The sequence below is a fragment of the Pelophylax lessonae genome (genome assembly GCF_965119305.1).
Source record: "Pelophylax lessonae genome assembly, chromosome: 4".
Classification (NCBI taxonomy): Eukaryota; Metazoa; Chordata; class Amphibia; order Anura; family Ranidae; genus Pelophylax; species Pelophylax lessonae.
Genome location: NC_138771.1, coordinates 494,715,780 through 494,736,376, shown reverse-complemented (window position 1 = coordinate 494,736,376; position 20,597 = coordinate 494,715,780). Strand labels below are relative to the sequence as shown.

Below are 20,597 nucleotides of genomic sequence, written 5' to 3'. Positions count from 1 at the left end.
GGCCTGTTTGTTTCATCTGCTGCTTGTAGCAGGGAGGGTTCTCCTGTGCGTGGCTAATGGGGGCCCTTTGCAGCCCCCAAACCTCGGTAAAGTAGAAAACTCTGGGATATGTACACTATGCAGCACTTTACCATCTGCCTTTTCCCCTTCCTATTGCTTTTTGGCATTCCTGTAAAGAAAAAGCTTTCTGTTTTTAATGTGTTTGTTTGCTGTACAGACTAGCTAGCAATTACACACAGTGCTGTTACATCCAGAAATTTTCAGGTCCATATATGTTAAAGGGCCTGGTTGGAAACTCTGCCTGTCACCTGTTTTTCTTCCATTCATTGACAGACACAGCTTTAGATCTTCATAAACGTTGGGTTATTCTGCCCCCTACAGAAGTAAGACATTAGGCAGAAAAAGTCTGGCTACGCCCGTGGGTAGTCCAAGGGGGGTGTACTCACTCTCTCTGCTAAAGGGACTCAGTTTTTTTCTGCCTTGTCAGGAGTAAGGACCTAGTTCCTTGCTTGGCAATTTTGTTCTTTTTAGATAGAAATTTTTTCTCTCCTGAATTTTTCCTGTGAGATCTACAGTCAACTGCCAGACTGGGCAACGGGCTGGATAATCTAGATCCAGTGGTCACCCCAGTTTGGCCAGCAAGCGCGCGCAGACCTCAGCTCCTCACTAGGTCAGTTGCGACATAGCCCCACCAGACGGGGGCTAGCCTGCGAGTTAATTGCCTCGCGAGGTTGCATACGACTGGGTCTCAGCCCAAGTGGCAGCGTTACTCCTGGCCGACAGCCCCCCATTTAGAAGGAGAGGGCAGGGGCGTAACTACAGGGGTTGCAGGGGTTGCGATTGCTACCGGGCCCCATGCTCCAGGGGGCCCAGTAGCAAACCAGTGGGTGAACTTCCAGGATTGCAAAAGTCACATTTGCGACCGGGCCCTGGCATTGCACCACTGTGGGGAGGCCCAAAGATTGCAGGAAGGGAGCCCACTGCAGAACTTGTGAAAGGATCCTGCTGCGGGACCGTAATAAAAGGCCATGCAACGAGAGTAAAGAGCCCCAGGATTAGTGGGAAGAGCCCTGGGCTTGAAGGGAAGGGCCCCGGCCAGGGATCTAGGGGGGCCCTTCATGGTTTCTTGCATCGGGGCCCTGAAGGCTCTAGTTACGCCTCTGGGAGAGGGGGTTCTGGCTGGAGCGGTGCCCTCCTGGTATGAGTAACTGTGCCCCCCCCTCTCCCCCTGGGGGGGTTTGGGGTGGATGTGGGCCCCTGTGGGTGGCGACTTCGGTGGTGGGAGCCCTCCTCCTCCCCTGGTGCTGACTCCTGGATCCTTTCACTTCCTGATAGCCGTGCATGGAGTGCATATTATACTGGTGGCTGCAGGTGCCTGTTTCTGCTGGGTGGTGGGTCTGGCGGCGTTCTTTCCCTCTCTGCTGAGGATCACTTGGTGCTTGTGCCTGGGTGGTGCTGCCAGCGCAGTGGGGCTTGTCCCTTGCAGTGTTTTACAAGTTTTGTGGGGTCGCTAAAGAGTGCGGATGACCAAAGCATCCCCATGGGTTCCCTAAGCGCTTTACAAGGCGTTAACCCTATGGGGAGTCCCTCCTTAAGAAGTGGACTGTTCCACCGGTGGGGGACCCTCTGCTTTCCAGATTGAATAAGGCAACTATGATTGAAGAGTCCCCGGCCTTTAAGGATCCGGCTGACAGGAAGGCGGAGGCTGTGGCCTGCAATATGTACACTCTGGCTGGTTCGGCACTTAGGCCGGTATTCACCATTGCCATGGTGTCGCAAACTCTGACCGAGTGGGCCAAGCTTTTATGCCATGACCTGGAGGGAGAACAGCTCCCTCCTGCTTTGCTGAGCTGGTGGATCAGCTGGTCCAGGGGCTGCAGTTTATCTGTGATGCCTCTTTTGGATGCGGCTCCCCTAGTGGCTTTGCTCTCTTGTTTTGGCAGTGGTCGTTCGGCGTGTCCTTTGGCTCAAATGCTGGTCTGTGGACCAGACTTCTAAAAAGGCCTTGACTTATCTTCCCTTTCAAGAAGATCGCTTGTTTGGAGCTACCATGGATGACATCATAAAAGGTCTCACAGGGGGGGTAGGAGTACCTTTCTTCCGCAGGCTACTAAGGGCAAGGAACCTCATTGTAGACGTGGGCCTCCCTTTTTGGCTCCTAAGAAGTTTTTTTCGTTCCTCAGGGTCGACTGACAAGGGCTGGACGCCTTTCAGGGCCTCTTCTGTAGGATCCAAATGAACCCGTGGACTTACCTGGTACGAAACAAGTGAGTCCACAAAGTAATTCGGTCCGGCTACAAGAACGAGTTTCGCTCTTGTCCCCCAGCAAGGTTCTTTCCTTCCAACTTGCACCTGTCCCCGGACCACTTACAGGGTCTGCTTGGGACGATACAGGACCTGTTACATCAAGGGGTGATTGTCCCAGTTCCAACTTCAGAATGTTTTCAGGGTTTTTACACAAACCTGTTTACAGTTCCTAGGAAGGAAGGCAAAGTGGGTCCAGTCTTGGACCTCAAGACGCTGAACTGCTTTGTGCGGGTGCAGAAGTTCAGAATGTAGTCCGTTCGCACTGTGGCACCATCCCTGTGTCGGATTTCCTTGCCTCGATTGACATCAAGGATGCTTACCTTCACATTCCAATATGCGGCAGTCACCAGTGCTTCCTCTGCTTTGCCTTGGGAGAGGAGCATTATTAGTTTGTGGCATTACCATTTCATCTCGCCTCCGCTCCCCGGGTCTTCACCACAGTGTTTAGCCCCGGTGCTAGCTTTGTTACGCCAACGGGGATCGCAGTACTGGGCTACTTAGACCCTTTGTTTTTACGGTACTGGGCTACTTAGACCCTTTGGTCTCGCCTCTGCTCCTTGGTTCTTGACATAAAAAGATGCCTATCTTCACAATGGGGGTTCGTGGTACTGGGCTCCTTTTTGCAAGCGGAGTCTGCTCTGGTGGAAAACCTGGAGATCACAATACGAACTCTGCGGGAATTCGGCTGTATTCTGAATTTTCAGATGTCTGCCCTGGTTCTGTCCATAAAGCTGGACTATCTGGGTCTGACTCTGGACTCGGCCTTAGCCAGAGTGATCCTTCCTCTGGACAAACTCCAGAAATTGCAGGCTGCAATTCCTCTCCTGCTTTGCAACAGATTGTCATCTCTCTGGACTTGCATGCGGGTTCTGGGCCTGATGGGGTCTGCCTTTGAGGTGGTTCCATTTGCACAGTTCCACACGAGGTTCCTGCAAAGGGAAATTCTGACCAAATGGGACAAGACTCCACAGTCTCTGGACAACCCAATCTGGCTGAGTCGGGGGAAAGAAGAAGTCCCTAATATGGTGGCTTCATTCTCCGTTTCGGCTGGGCAAATCAACTGTGTCTGGACCATTGGATGGATCGTCTTCAGGGATGTCCAGTGCGCATTCAATCGAACAATGCCATGGCAGTGGCTTATGTCAATCACCGGGGGGGGGGGGGGGGCACGAGAAGTGTCTTGGGAGGTCTCTGGTTGTAGCCGGCATTCTAAGGTGGGCAGAAGAGTTTGTTCCATCCCTCTCCGCCATACACATTCCCAGGGTGGAAAACTGGCAAGAGTTGGACCAAGGGGAGTGCTCCCTTCATCCAGAGGCATTTCATCAGTTGTGTCTCCAGTGGGGCACCCCTGAGGTGAATCTGTTGGTGTCTCGGCTCAACAGGTGCAGAGGCTTGTGGCTCGGTCAAGAGATCCTCTGGCGGACGTACAACGCGCTGGTGGTCCCTTGGGGGTCAGTATCCACTGATTTATGCCTTCTTTCCTCTCAAGCTTCTGCCAAGACTTCTACGCAGGATCGAGGCAGAAGGGATTCCGGTCATCTTAGTGGCTTCTGGTGCGGCTGGTCGCCGACGTTCCTTGGAAGCTTCCTCTCAAGGAGGATCTGCTGTCCCAGGGACCGATCTTCAAAACTGCTTTACAGTCCCTGGCTTTGACAGCTTGGCTGTTGAATGCCAAGTGCTGAAGGATAGGGGTTTATTTGAGTCGGTGATTCCTACACTGTTAAAGCTAGGAAATCTACTTCAAGGAGGATCTACCATCGTACGTAAAGGACGTACATTGCGTGGTGTGAGTCTCTTGAGGGTCATCCTCGCTCCTTCTTGGTGGCTCGGATCTTGACCGACCTTCAACAAGGGGTTGAACAGAAATGGCCTTGAGTACCATCAAGAGCCAGGCGGTCTTCTTCCAACGACCTTTGGCCACTCACTCCCTGGTGTGTACCTTTCTTCAGAGTGTCCAACATTTGGTTCCTCCAGTGCGGGCTCTATTGCCGCCTTGGGGCCTCAATTTGGTGCTTTCGGTCCTTCAGAAGCCCCCCTTTGAGAACCTTTGGGAGATTCCCCTGCTTACGCTGTCCCAGAAGGTGGCCTTTTTGGTGGCTATCATGGTGTCAGAACTGGCGGTATTATCCTGTCTTTCACCTTAGCTGGTGATTCACAGAGATAAGGTTGTTCTTCGCCCCTGTCCGTCGTTCCTTCCAAAGGTTGTCTCTGATTTTCGTTTGAATGAAGACATTGTGTTGCCTTCCTTGTGTCCCAGGCCTAAACATCCAAAGGAATTTGCCTTGCATGCTTTGGATATTGTCTGGCAATTTGGGTGTACCTGGCAGGTACAGAGTCTTTGAGGAAGTCAGACTTTGTGCTCCGGAATAGACCTCGTAAACGGTTGTGCACTTCCTCTGCGACCATTTCCAGATGGAATAGGCCTGAATCACTGTCTGTCTGATCCATTAAGGGTCAGGTTTCCTCTTTCCCTGTTAAGGCGCAGTCTACTCAGGCACATAGTGCACCCTGGGCTTTCCGTCACCAGGCGTCAGTGATGCAGGTTTGCAAGCCGGCCACTTGGTTGTCGGTTGTCGGTGCACACTTTTACAATGTTTTATAAAGTGGATGTGTTGGCATCTGCGGATGCTTCTTTTGGCCGCAAGGTTTTGCAGGCTGCTGAGAGGACCTGATACTCTTCGAGGGTGTGTTGTTTTTTTTCAGGTGGGCTCCATTTGTTTTGGTTGAGCTCCTGTTGCCTCGTTGGCTACTGTTTAGCCTTGGGAATTTTTTTTTGCTGTTCCTACCCCTCATGTTTAACAATGCTTTGGGACGTGCCAACGGTTATGAAGATCTGAAGCTGTGTCCGTCAATGAACGAAAGAGAAAATGGGATTTTTGACTTGCTGTAAAATCCATTTCTCTGATGTTCATTGACAGACACTAGGCAGAAAAGTCTGGCAAAGCCAATGGGCAGTCCCAGGGGTGTATATTCCCTCCCTCTGCTATAGGCACTCAGTTTAGTTGCAAGCAGTGTCAAAAGAATTATAACTCCACAGAGGGGGTGGGTGCTGTGTCCGTCAATGAATGAAAGAGAAAATGGGATTTTTGACTTACTGTAAAATCCATTTCTGTGCTGTTCATTGACGGACACAGCACCCACCCCTCTGTGGAGTTGAAATTCTTTTGAAACTGCTTGTAACTAAACTGATTGCCTATAGCAGAGAGAGGGAGTATAACCCCTGGGACTTTTTCGGACTTCTGTGCCTAGTGTCCTACTCCTGTAGGGGGCATTATAACCCAAAGATTATGAAGATCTGAAGCTGTGTCTGTCAATGAACATCAGAGAAATGGATTTTACGGTAATTTAAAAAAATCCCACTTTTTTTTTTCTTTTCTTTTTTTTTCCCCCAGTCAACATCAGTTTTACATCTGTTTATAATCCGTTGTCATATTTTTTTTTCTTTTTACGAATGAAAATAGGGCTTTCATCCATTCAAAAAAAAAAAAAAACAGATGTTGACGGAAGCGGATGAAAACAGATGTAAATGGATAATCATCCATTGTCATCTGTTTTTCCATGGGAATGCATTAAAGTCTGTTTTTATCCGTCAACGGAGGGATGAAAAACGAACGAACGGTACGTATGTGTGAAAGGGGCCTTACTAAAACTGATGCACACACAAAATCTGGTGCAGCTGTGCATAGTAGCCAATCAGTTTCTAACTTCAAAGTGTTCAATTCAGCTTTGACAATAAACCCTCGTTCACACTGAACGTGGCTTTGAAATTAACAAAGCCGCATTTCAGTCTGACTTCATGCACAAAATTGTCCCCCCCCCCCCCCCAAGTCACCAATAGTAGTGCAGGAATTATTTCAGGAAATCAGTGCGGCACCGCACCGATTTGGACTCTCCCATTGCCGCAATAGGCTGCCATTTGACCTGTCAAATCACGCCGATGTGAATGGGGGCTCAAACCTAAAAACTGAGTGGTTACTATACACAGCTACACCAGCTTTGGTAAGTCCCCTTTCACACGAGCGTTCAATGAATTTGTATGGGCAAACAGATGATCATTCTTTTGCATCTGCCCTAAATCTCCCACATGAGTTTACGGACCTCCCGTAATGCTCAAATATTGATAAAGGTGTGAAACAAAATGCTTATTTTTATGTAAATTTTGCCGCCATCACTGTTTCAGACTACAGTCATAGCTGAGTCACTGTGGTAGCACCAGTATGGAGTCAAGATTATACTGTATATACACAAAATCAGTAAGCGCTCTGTGTTGGGTTCCTAAAGCCTCGTACGCACGATCAGATTATCGGACGATCCTTCGATCCGTTTTTTGTTGCATGCTAGTCTCGTATCGAAAGTAAAGAGGTTACTTTGAAACGAAAATTCCCGTACGACAGAATTGTACTTCAGAAGTGATGTCATCTGTTGAATTGTTTTGTATGTGTTCTTTCATTTCTGAGCATGCCTAGTCTTGCTCTTACAATTTTTTTTCAGACGAAAACTGTACTAATTAAATGAAAATCGGACTTTGTGTTCACATACGATAAAAATTTTATAACCTGCACATCCGGTTTTTGTCTGCAAATTCGTAACCGGCTGTCAAAAGCACTATACTAATGATCCGAAAATAGGCACATTGTTTGTCGGATGAAATTTTACTTCCGATTTTCGTATCGTGTGTACGGGCCTTTAGTGTGCAAAGCTGCTGTACCCATTCTGTGGGATTCCCACTATCCCTGCACTTTGTACACCTGCTGTGCCATTATGAGATGTTCCCACCATACCTGTACTAAATTCCCAGGTCTGCACACCTGCTTTGCCCATTATGAAAGGTTCCCGCCATCCCTGCACTCAATCCTGGGTCTGCCCACAGTGCCATTACGAGGAATTTCCACCATCTCTGCACTGGGCTCCTAAATTTGCACACTTTCTGTATCCAAAATGAGGGTTTCCCACCATCCCCGCACTGTATCCCAACTTTCCCAACTGCAGTGCTCATTCTGAAGGATTCCCAGCATCCCTGTACTGAGTTTGAAAATCTTCTTTGCCCATTTATGAGGGGTTCCCACCATACCTATGCTGTGTTCCTAGATATGCACACTCCCTGTGCCAATAATGAGGGGCTCCCATTATCCTTGCTTTATTTTAATTTTATATTGTGGAGAATGTAACAGGAGAAACCAGGACACACAAAGGTGAGTGGGGGGCAAATAAGAAGCCAGGGGCTGACTCGCCCCACCATGCTCCATCTATGCCCCCTAGATACCCCTCTGACATTTCTCTAGCCTGTTTTGTGGTTTTGCGATGCTCTTCTTCAAACACACAGCACAACATGTCTCCAATGCATCCCATAGTGGATTCATGCATTATATCTAGAAGCTGCGTGCTTGGCTCCCTGCGGGGAAAGATCTGCCATGGTGCTGGCTGCTACAATGATTAATGATCTGCTGTCTACAGAATACTAAATGTCTCCCTTCTGTAACCAGCAAGAATATGCCAGAGTGCTACTCCATGTGGAACCCAAAGCTTTGCTTTCGTCATATTAGCGTATTCTGCCATCCTCTAATTTGGTTCCAAACTTTGCAGCTGGTTTTGTTCTGTCTCTAGGCTGATCTCCTTTTTTTTTTTTTTTCTTTCTGTTTGCAGGAATTGGAAGATGCACTGTATCAAAACAACGTGGAGTTTCTCAGCGAGCTTGTGGCGAGTCTTCTTCAGGGCTGCTACCAGCGCCGTGATATCACGTGAGTGAAATGCACAAATAAATTCCTGACGCATCACAATATACAGCAGTGGCAGCTAGGGATGATCGAATGGTTCCGGTCGACCATCGGTTCGACCCGAACATTGACTGTTCGAAATTCGGCCGAATTCCAAACTTTTTGTGGAAAAAGTTCGGAATTCGGCAACCAGAACCGACCAAAATGCAATGGGACAGGAACTGGGCTTTCACTAGGAATGTGATTGGAGTGACTAGGGGGTCCAGAGGCTAATCAGTAGTGAATACACCCCCCAGTATATAACATAGCCCCGCCAAATCTCTAGCACTGTAATACAGGGGCTGTGGAAGAGAGTGGAAGCAGTTCTGTTACCCCTGCTGCAAAAGTGTCATTTTTAGCAATTATTAGTGTGAGGAAAGGGATATCTAGTGTAGTTAGGGTACTATATACCACTATAGTTAGATTCAATAATCTAGTTTCTGTAGGGAAAGTGTTAAGTGTCAGGGTGACCGTAGTGTAGTTTAGGGTGAACTGACTCTGACTGCTATGGCAGGGTGACCAAACTCTTCCATGTCAGGGTGACCGCCAGAGAAAAAAGATTGTTTGTCTTAGAATTGCAGTAGAGCAGGGATGGGACTCCGCTACTTTCACACCTGGCCGTTTTTGTTTCAGGCGTTTATTGGGCTTTTTTGTGGACATCTTTGAAGGCAGGCATGACATCTGAACTTCTGTGTAGGGGTATATATATACACACACATATATGTATATATACACATACACACATATAGGTGTGAAAGTAGCGGAACCCTATCCCTGCAAATAATTTCATTAGCGCAGGCATAGGGTTCTGCTTCTTTCACACCTATATGTGTGTGTGTATATATACCCCTATACAGAAGTTCAGATGTCATGCCTGCCTCCAAAGACGCCCAAAAAATGCACAATAAACGCCTGCAACAAAAACGCCCAGGTGTGTTGTTGCAGGCGTTTATTGGGCATTTTTTGGGCGTCTTTGGAGGCAGGCATAACATCTGAACTTCTGTATAGGGGCACACACACACACACACACACACACACACACACACACACACACACACACACACACACACACACACACACACACACACACACACACACACACACACACACACACACACACACACACACACACACACACACACACACACACACACACACACACACACACACACACACACACACACACACACACACACACACACACACACACACACACACACACACACACACACACACACATATATACACACACACACACACACACACACACACGTATATATACACACACACACACACACACACACACGTATATATACACACACACACGTATATATACACACACACACACGTATATATACACACACACACACGTATATATACACATACACACACGTATATATACACATACACACACGTATATATACACACACACACACGTATATATACACATACACATATAGGTGTGATAGGAGCGGAGCCATATCCCTGTGCTAATAAAAATTGTAAGAAAAATTATCTTTTTTTTTTCTGGTTCTGGACATGCTACAGAGCTGAAACTTCACAGGTACACTTTTTAGACACCCTAGACACTAAATCCAAAGATCTTTTTTTTTTTTTTTTTTTTTTTTTTCAATAATTGGCTCTCTATCAAAAAATGACAATTTGTTTCTTTTTTTGTGTGATTAATAGTCCCTGGGGCATGACCCAGAACCCTAGGCACTTTTTAGGGACATTTATTGGGTTTTAGGGCTTCAAAATTGTGTTTTTTTGATTACCGAAGTTCGGGTCCTATTGATTTCAATGGGGTTCTGGAATCCGGACCCGAACTTTCGGGAAGTTCGGGTGTTCTGGTCGAACCAAACTTTTCAAAAGTTCGATCATCCCTAGACTGGCAGCATTTTTCAGAAACAAAAAAAGAATTAAAAAGCATCTGCTTCCCCCCTCTGGTGCCACATTTAGCACCTTTCAGGTGGAAGGGGGGGGGAATGAGTACCTGTTTTTGACAGATATTCTTCCCCACTCCCAGGAGACAGAGCCGTGGCACTGTCCCCCTGAAGTTCCGTTCCCTTTTTCCTTTCTCCGCCGCTGAGCCAATGTGAATGTAATGCGCTTTTCGCTCATGCGCAGTAGGGAACCAGCTGTGAAGCCGAAAGGCTTCATTGCCGGTTTCCCCTGGAGTGAATGGCTGTGGCAGCCGATCCTAAAGTCGGCTGGGGTGCTGACATTGCAGGCTCCCTGGACAGGTAAGTGTCTATATATTGAAAGTCAGCAACTACAGAATTTGTAGCTGCTGACTTTTTAAAAAAAACACCTCTTTAACCACTTGCCGACCGCCGCACGACTATCTACGTGGGCGGTCAGCCCCTCACAGGCAAAGTGACGTAGGTCTACGTCGCTCGCCTGTGAGGGTTTAGGGAGCGAGCGCGCGCCGCCGGAGGCGCGCTCCCGCTCCCGCGTGGTCACGGACCCCCCCGCGCGCGTGACCGGCGGACCCGATCGCCGCCGGCCACTCTGCGATCGGCGGGGGAGAGGGAGATAGTCAGGCAGCTTGTGTAAACAAGCTGCCTGTCATTCTCCTCTCTGTATGAGAGCTGATCACATGGATCTACTATGTAGATCCATTGATCACTCTGCATACAGTTGAAGCCACAGCCAATCACAGTTAGAATCACGCCCCTAGGGACACACACAGCCCCTCCCTCTCAAATAAAGTTAACCCCTTCACTACCAGTGCATTTTTACAGTAACAGTGCATATGTATAGCACTGATTACTGTAGAAATGTCACTGGTAACCCCAAAAGTGTCAAAAATGTCAGTCAAGGGTCCGATCTGTCCGCCGCAATGTCGCAGTACCGCAAAAAAAATCGCAGATCGCCGCCATTACGCGTTAAAAAAAAAACAACAAAAATGACAAAAATCTTTCCCTTTGTTAGTAAACGCAATAACTTTTGCGCAAACCAATCAAAATACGCTTTTTGCGATTTTTTTTACCAAACATAGGTAGCATAAAACAAATTGGCCGAAAATATTAAAAAATTTTGATTTTTACATTTTTTTTTGGGGGAATTTCATATAAGAAAAAGGGAAAAATATTGCTATTTTTGCAAAATTTACGCTCTTTTTTTGTTTATAGCGCGTGATCAAAAAATCGCACAGGTGATCAAATACCACCAAAAGAAAGCTCTGTTTGTGGGAAAAAAAGGACGCCAAATTCGTTTCGGTACAGCGTCGCACGACCGCGCAATTGTCCGTTAAAGTCACGCAGTGCCGAATCGCAAAATGCCCTCTGGTCGTTTAGCAGCCAAATCCTCCGGGGCTTAAGTGGTTAAGATCAAATTAGTGATTTTGCCCAGGCTGAGATGTCATTCGTAAGCCACAGGCATTAAAAGTTTGTATATTTGCATGCCTGAAGAGTGCTGAACTTGGCTCTCCTTTTGCAATATTTCAGCTAATGTACTGAAAATGTCCAGTATCTACAGCAGGGGTGGGGAACCTACGTCCCGGGGGCCGAATGCGGCCCTCAAAGTCATTTGGTCCGGCCCCCCATGCAGCTGAGTCTGTGTCAGTACCAGCCTGAGCCAGCAGTACCAGCCAGCTGTACCCACCAGCAGTACCAGCCTGAGCCAGCAGTACCAGCCAGCTGTACCCACCAGCAGTACCAGCCAGCTATGCCCGCCAGCAGTTATTTTCAAAACTTACCACCACAAAGTCGACTGCGCTCCAGACTGACCGACGCAAACCTGGAAAACCAGTAGCGAGTAGCAACATCATCAATACCAGCTAACCTCACAAACCTCACCAAAGAGAAGCAATTGTAGCCATCACATTAGGGGTGAGTTAATTAAATGTTTGACCAAATATAACAGGCACATTTTTAAGTTGATAATTTTGTACGGCCCCCGAATGATTTTATTAATACCCAAATGGCCCTTGGCAGAAAAAAGGTTCCCCACCCCTGATCTACAGAAACTGCAAGGTAAAAAAAATTACAACCAGAAAATAAAAAAAGTCTTTAAAGTGTTTTAGCTTATACATATGTCTTGGTCATCCTCTTCTATAATCCTCGTCCTGCAGCTTTCTGATACCTGAGTGTATTCCTCTTCGCAGGGCGCAGACCTTCCATATGTACCTGGAGGACATAATCAGCTACCGGTGGGAACTAGAGGAGGGGAAACCCAACCCCCTGAGAGGAGTCAATTTCCATCAACTGCCACTGCGCACCAGGGTGGAGATTCTGCACCGACTCTGTGACTACAGACTGGACGCCGATGATGTGTTTGAGCTCCTCAAGGTATTGCTGTTTTATGGAGCCACTGTACTACAGTATAGGTGGGAAAATGTGTTAGTAGACCATTATTTTCCATTTTATGATTTGCTGATTGAGAATTGTCAAAGCATGCACCCAATGAATGTGGAGCTTCAGCCCACATACTTCTATTTCAGTGGTGCATCAGGTAGTAGCCGAAGGATGAAGTTGACAGCCCTGTAGTTGCTTGTGGTCAGTTCCTGTATTTGAGATTTGACAGGTACCTCTAAAGGTTACAGTCATCAGTTAGGTTTTACAGGGGCTTGTTGTTGCTGCCCTCAACAATGCATTAAGGGAGGAAAAAAAGGGGTGATCTGATCACTATAGCAACAAATACAGAGCAGTCATTGATCAGTTGGGGGCTTGTGTTCTGGTAAGAAAATGTATTACAGTAGCCACCAAGCGACTTCTTCTAGCTATCATTTCTGAACTGTAAACAAAGGATTCAGATTGGTTGCTTGGGCATTCATAGGCCCCAGTCTGTACCTGATCTGTAAATATTCGTAAAACACAAGTTGTAACCAGCGGTTTGTGTGCACGTTGCAATTGCCCATGGCACCCAGCTTGTTTCCAGTATATGGGAGTCAGATTGGCAAAAGTTTGCTCATGTTTTTCATCAGTATACACTATTGGGTTAGTGTGGTTATAACACGTGTACTGTTCTATGTGTGGCAGGGTCTGGATGCGGACAGTCTGCGCGTGGAGCCCCTCGGAGAGGACTCGCAGGGGAATCTGTATTGGTATTTTTATGGGACCCGTCTGTACAAGGAGGAGCCATCTTGGGAGAAGCGGCAGCGGGCGCTGGAAGAGTAAGATAACACACATCAGTTCTTTACCACTACAGCCCTCGTACCTGTATACCCATTATGGACCAGAACAAATTTTACATTATTTTATGGGTTTGTTTATTTGAAGGGAACTTGGTCATCTTAAAGTGATTTTAAAGGGAGAGTTCACCTTTACCACACAACTGCCTATGCTGATAAGGGGCATCTGTAGATAAAATCAAACTGCAGCTCTGACTAAATTTGAATAAAACCCTTGCTATAGGTGTAGGCCATTTACATACCTTAATGAAGCCTGACTGTAGTACTCCCGGGGCGTTGCAAAGTACTTCCAGGGTGTCGCTAACTGAGGCCTGGTGGTCACTGCTCACCTCCACCATCACAGGAATGAGCTCTTGCTCTAATTCAAACCTCCTATCATGCTCTTTCTCTCCCTTGATGCAGTTGCTCTGAGCTCAACATTTAAGAGCTCACTCCTGTGATGGTGGAGGTGAACAGTGGGGACTAGACCTGGGAGTACTTGGCAACGTCCTGGGAGTATTCCAGTTAGGCTTCATAAGGTATTTAAATGGCCTACACCTAAAGCAAGGGCTGTATTCATCTTTTGTTAGAGCTGTACAGTTTGTTTTAATTTTCAAACATCCCTTACCTGCATTTAGGTTAAAATAGAAATGAAAGGCAAAATATTTTTGTATAAATATAAAAAAAAACAAATACTTTTTTTTTTTTTTTCGCTCATTGACGGACACAGCTCTCCATTAGTCAGAACCATAGGGTTATTTTTCCCACTACAGGAGTAGGACATTAGGCTCTCTGCTATAGGTTTTCAGTTTTTTTCTGCCTAGTCAGGATTAAGGACCTAGTTCCCTGCTGGAATCTCTGGTCCTGGAATTTTTATTTTTTCAATGGCTTTTTTTTTTTTTTTTTCTGCGAGATCTACAATCACCTGCCAGATTGGGCGACAGGCTGGATAATCTTGATCCAGTGGTCCCCTCAGTCTAGCCAGTGAGCACGTGCAGACCAAAGCTCTGGGCTGGGTAGCCGCAATGGGCCCTATCCTGGACTGGGGCGGCCAGCAACGTAAAAGTCTCGCAGGGACACATATGACCGGGCACCGATAGTCTGCATCACAGTGTTACCCTGGTCGACAGCCCCTCATTTCGGTGGCAAGGTGGTTCTGTCTTGGGGGTGTAACCCGCACACATGCTGGACCGGTAAGTAGATGGCCCCTCCCTTCTCCTTAGACGGTAAGTGGGGCGCAGGTACTCCCTGGGGTTGACGGTCCTTCCGGGGCTCACTTCGGGGGAGTGTACAATCGGAGCTAATTAATTACACTACTTTTATATAAAAGTGCAATGGATGGACACATACTCACACCCCTGTTGAAGTCTAAGAGGACGAAACGTGTTGGATTCATTGAGTTTGCTCCATGACATTGCGCCAATTGGATATCTTTGTGATCACGATACTTTTGTACCATTATCGCCTACTAACTATTAATAGAATGTACGTTTTTTTCTACTTTTTAAAAAAAGTCCATCTTTGATGGTTTTAAACTATGAAGAGGCTTTTTGTTTTCTTGGGTACATTAGTTCCTTTATGCCTATCAAAAGACTTGAGGAGAGGGTGACAACTGTTGAGTCCATTGCACTACAAGTGACACCACTTCCTGCTTGAATGACTATTCATCTTTTTCTGCATTTTCAATTTGTTTGATGGAATTTGATTCATTTCCACTATTGTCACACTGTATATTTATTAATATTGCACATATTTAGACTTTTATTTGAAAGTTTTCTTTGCACATTTGCTATTTTGCATTTTTTTTTTGCACAATTCTATGCACGTATGTTAATTGATATCTTTGTTATACACAATTGTATATGATTATTTGCAACACAATTTTTCTTTAGGAGCTCGTTGCTTAGTAGCGCAGCACTTCTTTTTTTTTTTTTTTTTCAAACGCCAAAAGTTGCATTCTGCGATTCATCTACTGCTGTCCAGCAGGTGGTCCTTCCTCCAGACTTGCATGCGGGTGCTGGGCCTGATGGTATTCACCTTCGAGGCGGTTCTGTTTGCAAAGTTCCACAGGAGGTCCCTTCCAAGGGAGATCCTTGAAAAAAGCGTGTCCGAGGTCCCTGGACAATCTGATTTACCAGGGGGTCCCTAGTTGGTGGATTTGTTCCCCGGCTCTTTGCCAGGGCAAATCCTTTCTCCCCTTATATTGGACAGTGATCACCACAGATGCCAGTCTGTCCGCATGGGGAGGTGTCCTGGGACTGAGCTCTGCTCAGTGTTGTTGGACCCTGGAAAAGTCCAGATTACTGATCATTGTCTTGGAACTTCGGGCGATCAGGCTGTACCTGGATCACTGAGTCTTCGGAGGCTACTGGTACGGTTTTAGTCGGACAATGCCACGGCGGTGGCCTATGTCAATTACCAGGGCGGTACAAAAAGTGTTTTGGTAGCACCTGGAAGTAGCTGGCATCCTCCGGTGGGCAGAACGCTTCGTTCTGGCACTCTCCACCGTAAATATTCCAGGAGTTGAAAACTGGCAGGCGGACTGTCTCAGTTGGCAGGCGTTGGGCAAAGGGGACTGGTCCCTTCAACCGGACATGTTTCATTAGATATGTCTTTGGTGGGGCTCCCCCAAGGTGGATCAGTTGGTTTCCAGCTCAACAGAAAGGTACCGAGGTTTGTGGCAGGGTCGTGGGATCCACTGGTGGACGCCACAGATGCTCCGGCGGCCCTATGGGGCTGGTGTTGTCTGATTTACGCTTTTTCCTCCTCTCAAGCTTTTGTCACAGGCTTTTACACAGTATCGAGGCCGAAGGGATTCCAGTCATTCTAGTGGCCCTGGACTGTCCTTGCCAGTCTTGCTACGCCGACCTGGTGCGATTGGTCACTGACGTCCCTTTCAGGAAGTATATGCTGTCCCAAGGGTCGATATTCCATAGTGCTTTGCAGTAGCTGGCTTTGACTGCCTGGCTGTTAAAAGCCAGGTGCTGAAGGACAGAGGTTTGTCTAGTTCGGTGATTCCGACACTGCTGAAGGTTAGGAAGTCTACCTCTAGGAGGATCTACCATCGCACGTGAAAAGCGTTCATTTTGTTGTGTTCACCCTTGTTGTTTTTCGGTGGCTCGGATTTTGACTTTTCTTCAGCGAGGTGTTCAGTAAAAATTGGCCTTGAGTACCATCAAGGGCCACCTGTCGGTTTTGGCGGTCTTCTTTCTGCGACCCCTGGTCACGCACTCCTTGGTGTGAATTTGGTGCTTTCAGTTCTCCAGAAGCCTCCCTTTGAAAATGTTTGCTTGGGAGATTCCCCTGCTTATGCTGTCCCATAAGGTGGCCTTTTTGGTGGCTATTCCCTCTTCTCACAGGGTGTCGGCGCTGGCGACGTTATCTTGTCGCACCCCCTATTTGGTGGTCCACAAAATACGGTGGTTCTTTGCCCGTGTCCGTCCCTTCATAAGGTTGTCTGATTTCCATTTGAATGAAGACCTTGTGTTGCCTTCCCTGTGTCCCAGGCCCAAACACCCTAAGGATTTTGATTTGCATACCCTGGATGTGGTTCAGGTGATTCGGGATTATCTGAAAGTCACTGAGTCTTTTCAGAGGTCAGAGTCACTGTTTGGGCTGTCAGTTTCGTCTGCGACCATTTCCAGATGGATCAGACAGACTGTGTGGCTCACTCCTATTCTATCAAAGGTCAGATTCCTCCTTTCCCTGCGATGCAGCACTCTACTCAGGTGCTTAGTGCTTCGTGCCTCTGGGTCTTTCGTCATCAGGTGTCAGTGGCGCAGGTTTGCAAGGCGTTCACTTGGTCGTCGGTGCACACTTTCACTGATTCTACAAATTGGATGTGTTGGCATCTGCGGATGCTTCCTTTTGACTGCAAAGTTTTGCAGGCTGCTGTTTAGAGGGCTTGTTCCCTCTTTGGGGGGGGGGGGGTTGTATAGTTCAGGTTGGGCTGCAGTTTGTTTTTGTAGGGGCTCCTGTTTTACCTGGTTTGCTATTAGTTTAGCCTTGGGATTTTTTTGTTGTCCCACCCCTCGTGTTTGGCACTGCTTGGGGACGTCTTATGGGTCTGAATAATGGAGAGCTGTGTCAGTCAATGAACGAAAGAGAAAATTTGATTTTTGTACTTTAAAATCCATTTCTGAGTTAATTGATGGACACAGCACCCACCCTACTATAGAGTTATAATGCATCTGACACTGCTTGTTACTAAACTGAAGGCCTCTAGCAGAGAGGGGAGTATACCACCAGGGACTGCCCATAGCCAAATTTTTTCTTTTCAGGCTAGTGTCCTACTCCTGTAATGGGCAATATAACCCTATGGTTCTGAATAATGGAGAGCTGTGTCCGTCAATTTACTCAGAGAAATGGATTTTACGTTAAAGCGGAGTTCCGGACGCAAAATCGTTAGAATAGGTTTTGTGCCATCCGCTTACTTAGTGTCACCTGAAAAACAATTGGATATTCCCAATTTTTTTTTTTTCTCTCTACTGTTTCAGAAGAAAATATACTTACCTTCCTTCCACTTCCTCCCTCTGCGGCCGAGGCCCGCGCCGTCACTTCCTGTCCTGTAAAGTATAGGAGGGTTTAGCATCGCTTTAAAGCAGCACTACACTGCATCTGAACACCAAAAACCCTAATAAATTCATTTTTAAAATTTCAAAGGAAGCTCATTCATTCATACATCCATCCATCCAGTTATCCATCCATGTCTCCATGCTTTAGTTTTGCTGGAAAATCATTTTGAAAAACATCACCTAGCATTTCTGGCAGTGACCATCTTGAGTAAGGGAAGATGGTTCATGTACCATTTACTTCCTGAAATCCATCTGCCATTTGGTCACACATGAATGCAGGTGTGCTTAGGTGGAATACCCCCTCCCGAAGACTCCTGGGATGTATGACCTGTTTTGCCTAGGCTTTGAAACCAGAAAGCAACTGAAGAAATATAAAAAAGTTTAAAACCAGTAAATATGATTATTATTAATTTACAGGATTTATATAGCGCCAACAGTTTGCGCAGCGCTTTACAATGTGAGGGAAGACAATACAGTTACAATACAATTCAAAACAGGAGGAACTGGAGGGCCCTACTCGTTAGAGATTGATACACTTTCCTATCTATATGCTAACAGCAAAAGGATTAAAAATGGTCAATTAGATTGAGAGAGTGAAGTAATGCATACACACTGAGTTGTGTTTTTTTTTTTTTTTTTCCCCCGACCCTGAAAAAGGCAACAAACAAAAATTAAAATGGGAAAAATAATAGTTAAAAATATTAATAAAATCTGTAGAAAAATGATAGCTAAGGAGGTAATGAGGGTTGATTAAGGTTGCCTAGGGGTTAAATAGAGAAATACCTTTTTTAAATATTAAAAAAAAAAAAAAAATAAGTTTTTTTTAATTTGTTATGGTAAATGCAAATCAAAGTAACTAGTAAAGTAAATACAGTGAAGCTATACATTGACATATCAGGGGAGATGTACTAAAACTGATGCACACAGAATCTAGTGCAGCTGTGCATAGTAACCAATAGGCTTCTAAATTCAGCTTGTTTAATTTAGGCTTTAATAAGCCCTTGGCAGTTCTAAATTGCCTGGAAAGTCGCACCCCATTGCCGGCAAAGGTACCATTTTTAAATTGCCCCAGAAAAAAGTTGCTGCACTACTTTTTTTTTCCAATTTCATTGCGACTTGCATAGACTTCTGTTAAACTAAGTCGCAAGCTTTAATGAAATCCGAGGTGCAAATTGCATAGATCTGCAGCTTTGAAATCACGCTGAAGTTGCGCAATTTCAAAGCCACACTGGTGTAAACCAAAGCTAAATCCTAGAAGCTGATTGGTTACTATGTACAGCTTCACCAGATTCTGTGTGCACCAGTTTAAACCCTCATTCACACCAATGCGATTTCTCATGCCATTCTGACAGTTCAAAATTCTGACAGTTCAAAATAGCATGACAAGTTGCACCCTATTTTCAGCAATGGAACCGTTCAAATTGTTGCGACTCAAGTTGCTGCACCTTTAAAAAAAAGTTCCTGCACTAATTTTTTATTGCGACTTGCAATGACTTCTGTTAAAGCTGCAATAAAATCGAAGATCAAAATCGTGCTGAAATAGCGCCTTTTCAAAGCCGCACTGGTGTGAACCAGGGCTTAGTAAATCTCCCCCACTGTGACATCAGTGACACTTTTTTTAGACTTTTTACACACGTGAGGCTACATTTTGATAGCTCTCCTGCTGCGTAATACAACATTTCCCAGCTGAGGAAGAGTGGCTAGACTTTACATTCTAAAAACTTCTTTCTCTACTGTTGAGACAAAAAGGGATTAGGGATTAGAAATTAGGCTAAAAAAAAAATTTACTCCTAAATTCCTGTTGTATCTAGAACCGGAAGTAAAGACCAATCTTCCCAGTGAGATGATAAAAGATTAAAGAAGAGCTCCAGGCTCCTTCGAAAACATTACGAATTGCAAATACTGGAACAGCTGACTAATATTAGGGCACTTACCTGTGCAGGCATCCAGCGGTTTCACCACCCGAACCAATTAATCAGTCGGCTATTGAGTGCCACCATCTTGACTAGGAGAAACCGGCAATGAAGCGTTTGTTGCGGCGGGGCAGTAGACGAGCAGTTTCCCCTTTTGGGTGGAGCTCCACTTTAAGTGTTCTTAAACCTTTTTACTTTATCTGAAACTTAAAAAAAGAATTTTTTATATATATATATATATATATATATATATATATATATATATATATATATATATATATATATATATATATATATATATATATACATATATACATATATATACACACAGGGTCTTGATTTCCTATTGGACCTTTTTTATGTGACTTTTTTTCTCTGGATCAGAGCTGGGGAAGGTTTGTCTCATGATGTAGTCTTAAGGGGCCCGTACACACGATAAGAAAATCTGAAGGGAAAATTCGTCCGACCGATCTGCCGATTTTCTGATTGTTAGTATGGTGCTTTCGACAGCCAACTCCGACTTTTCGGCTGACAAAATCCTGATGTGCAGGCTATAAAATTTGTCGTCCGTAATACAACGTCCGATTTTCGTCTCAGTACAGATTTCGACGGAAAAAAATCTTAAGAGCAAGACTAGGCATGCTCAGAGAGAAAGAACACATACAAAGCAATCCAATACATGACATCACTTCTGAAGTAGAATTCTGTCGTACGGAAAAATTCGTATGAAAATAACCTCTTCACTTTCCACATCAGACTAGCATGGCACAAGAAACGGATGACAGATCGTTAGATATTCTGATCGTGTGTACGGGGCTTTAGGTTCCCTTTCCACTGGTATGATGTGCTGTCAGTAAAATGGGGTATTGGGGGGGGGGGGGGGCACATAGAGAAAGACACTGGGGGGGCCTGCTCCTGAGAAAATGTTCTGATTATA

At 45.8% G+C, this 20,597-nt stretch overlaps 1 protein-coding gene across 1 annotated transcript in view; it reads left to right on the top strand.

The window, feature by feature from the left end:
• Positions 1–20,597, top strand: part of CECR2 (CECR2 histone acetyl-lysine reader) — a gene marked incomplete at its 5' end in the record, with an annotated part of 123,505 nt that overhangs the window by 50,691 nt on the left and 52,217 nt on the right. The window contains 3 exons of the mRNA XM_082252707.1: positions 7,951–8,045; positions 12,169–12,352; positions 13,043–13,176. Coding sequence (XP_082108833.1) covers positions 7,951–8,045; positions 12,169–12,352; positions 13,043–13,176 — 413 coding nt within the window. The remainder of the gene's footprint in view (positions 1–7,950; positions 8,046–12,168; positions 12,353–13,042; positions 13,177–20,597) is intronic.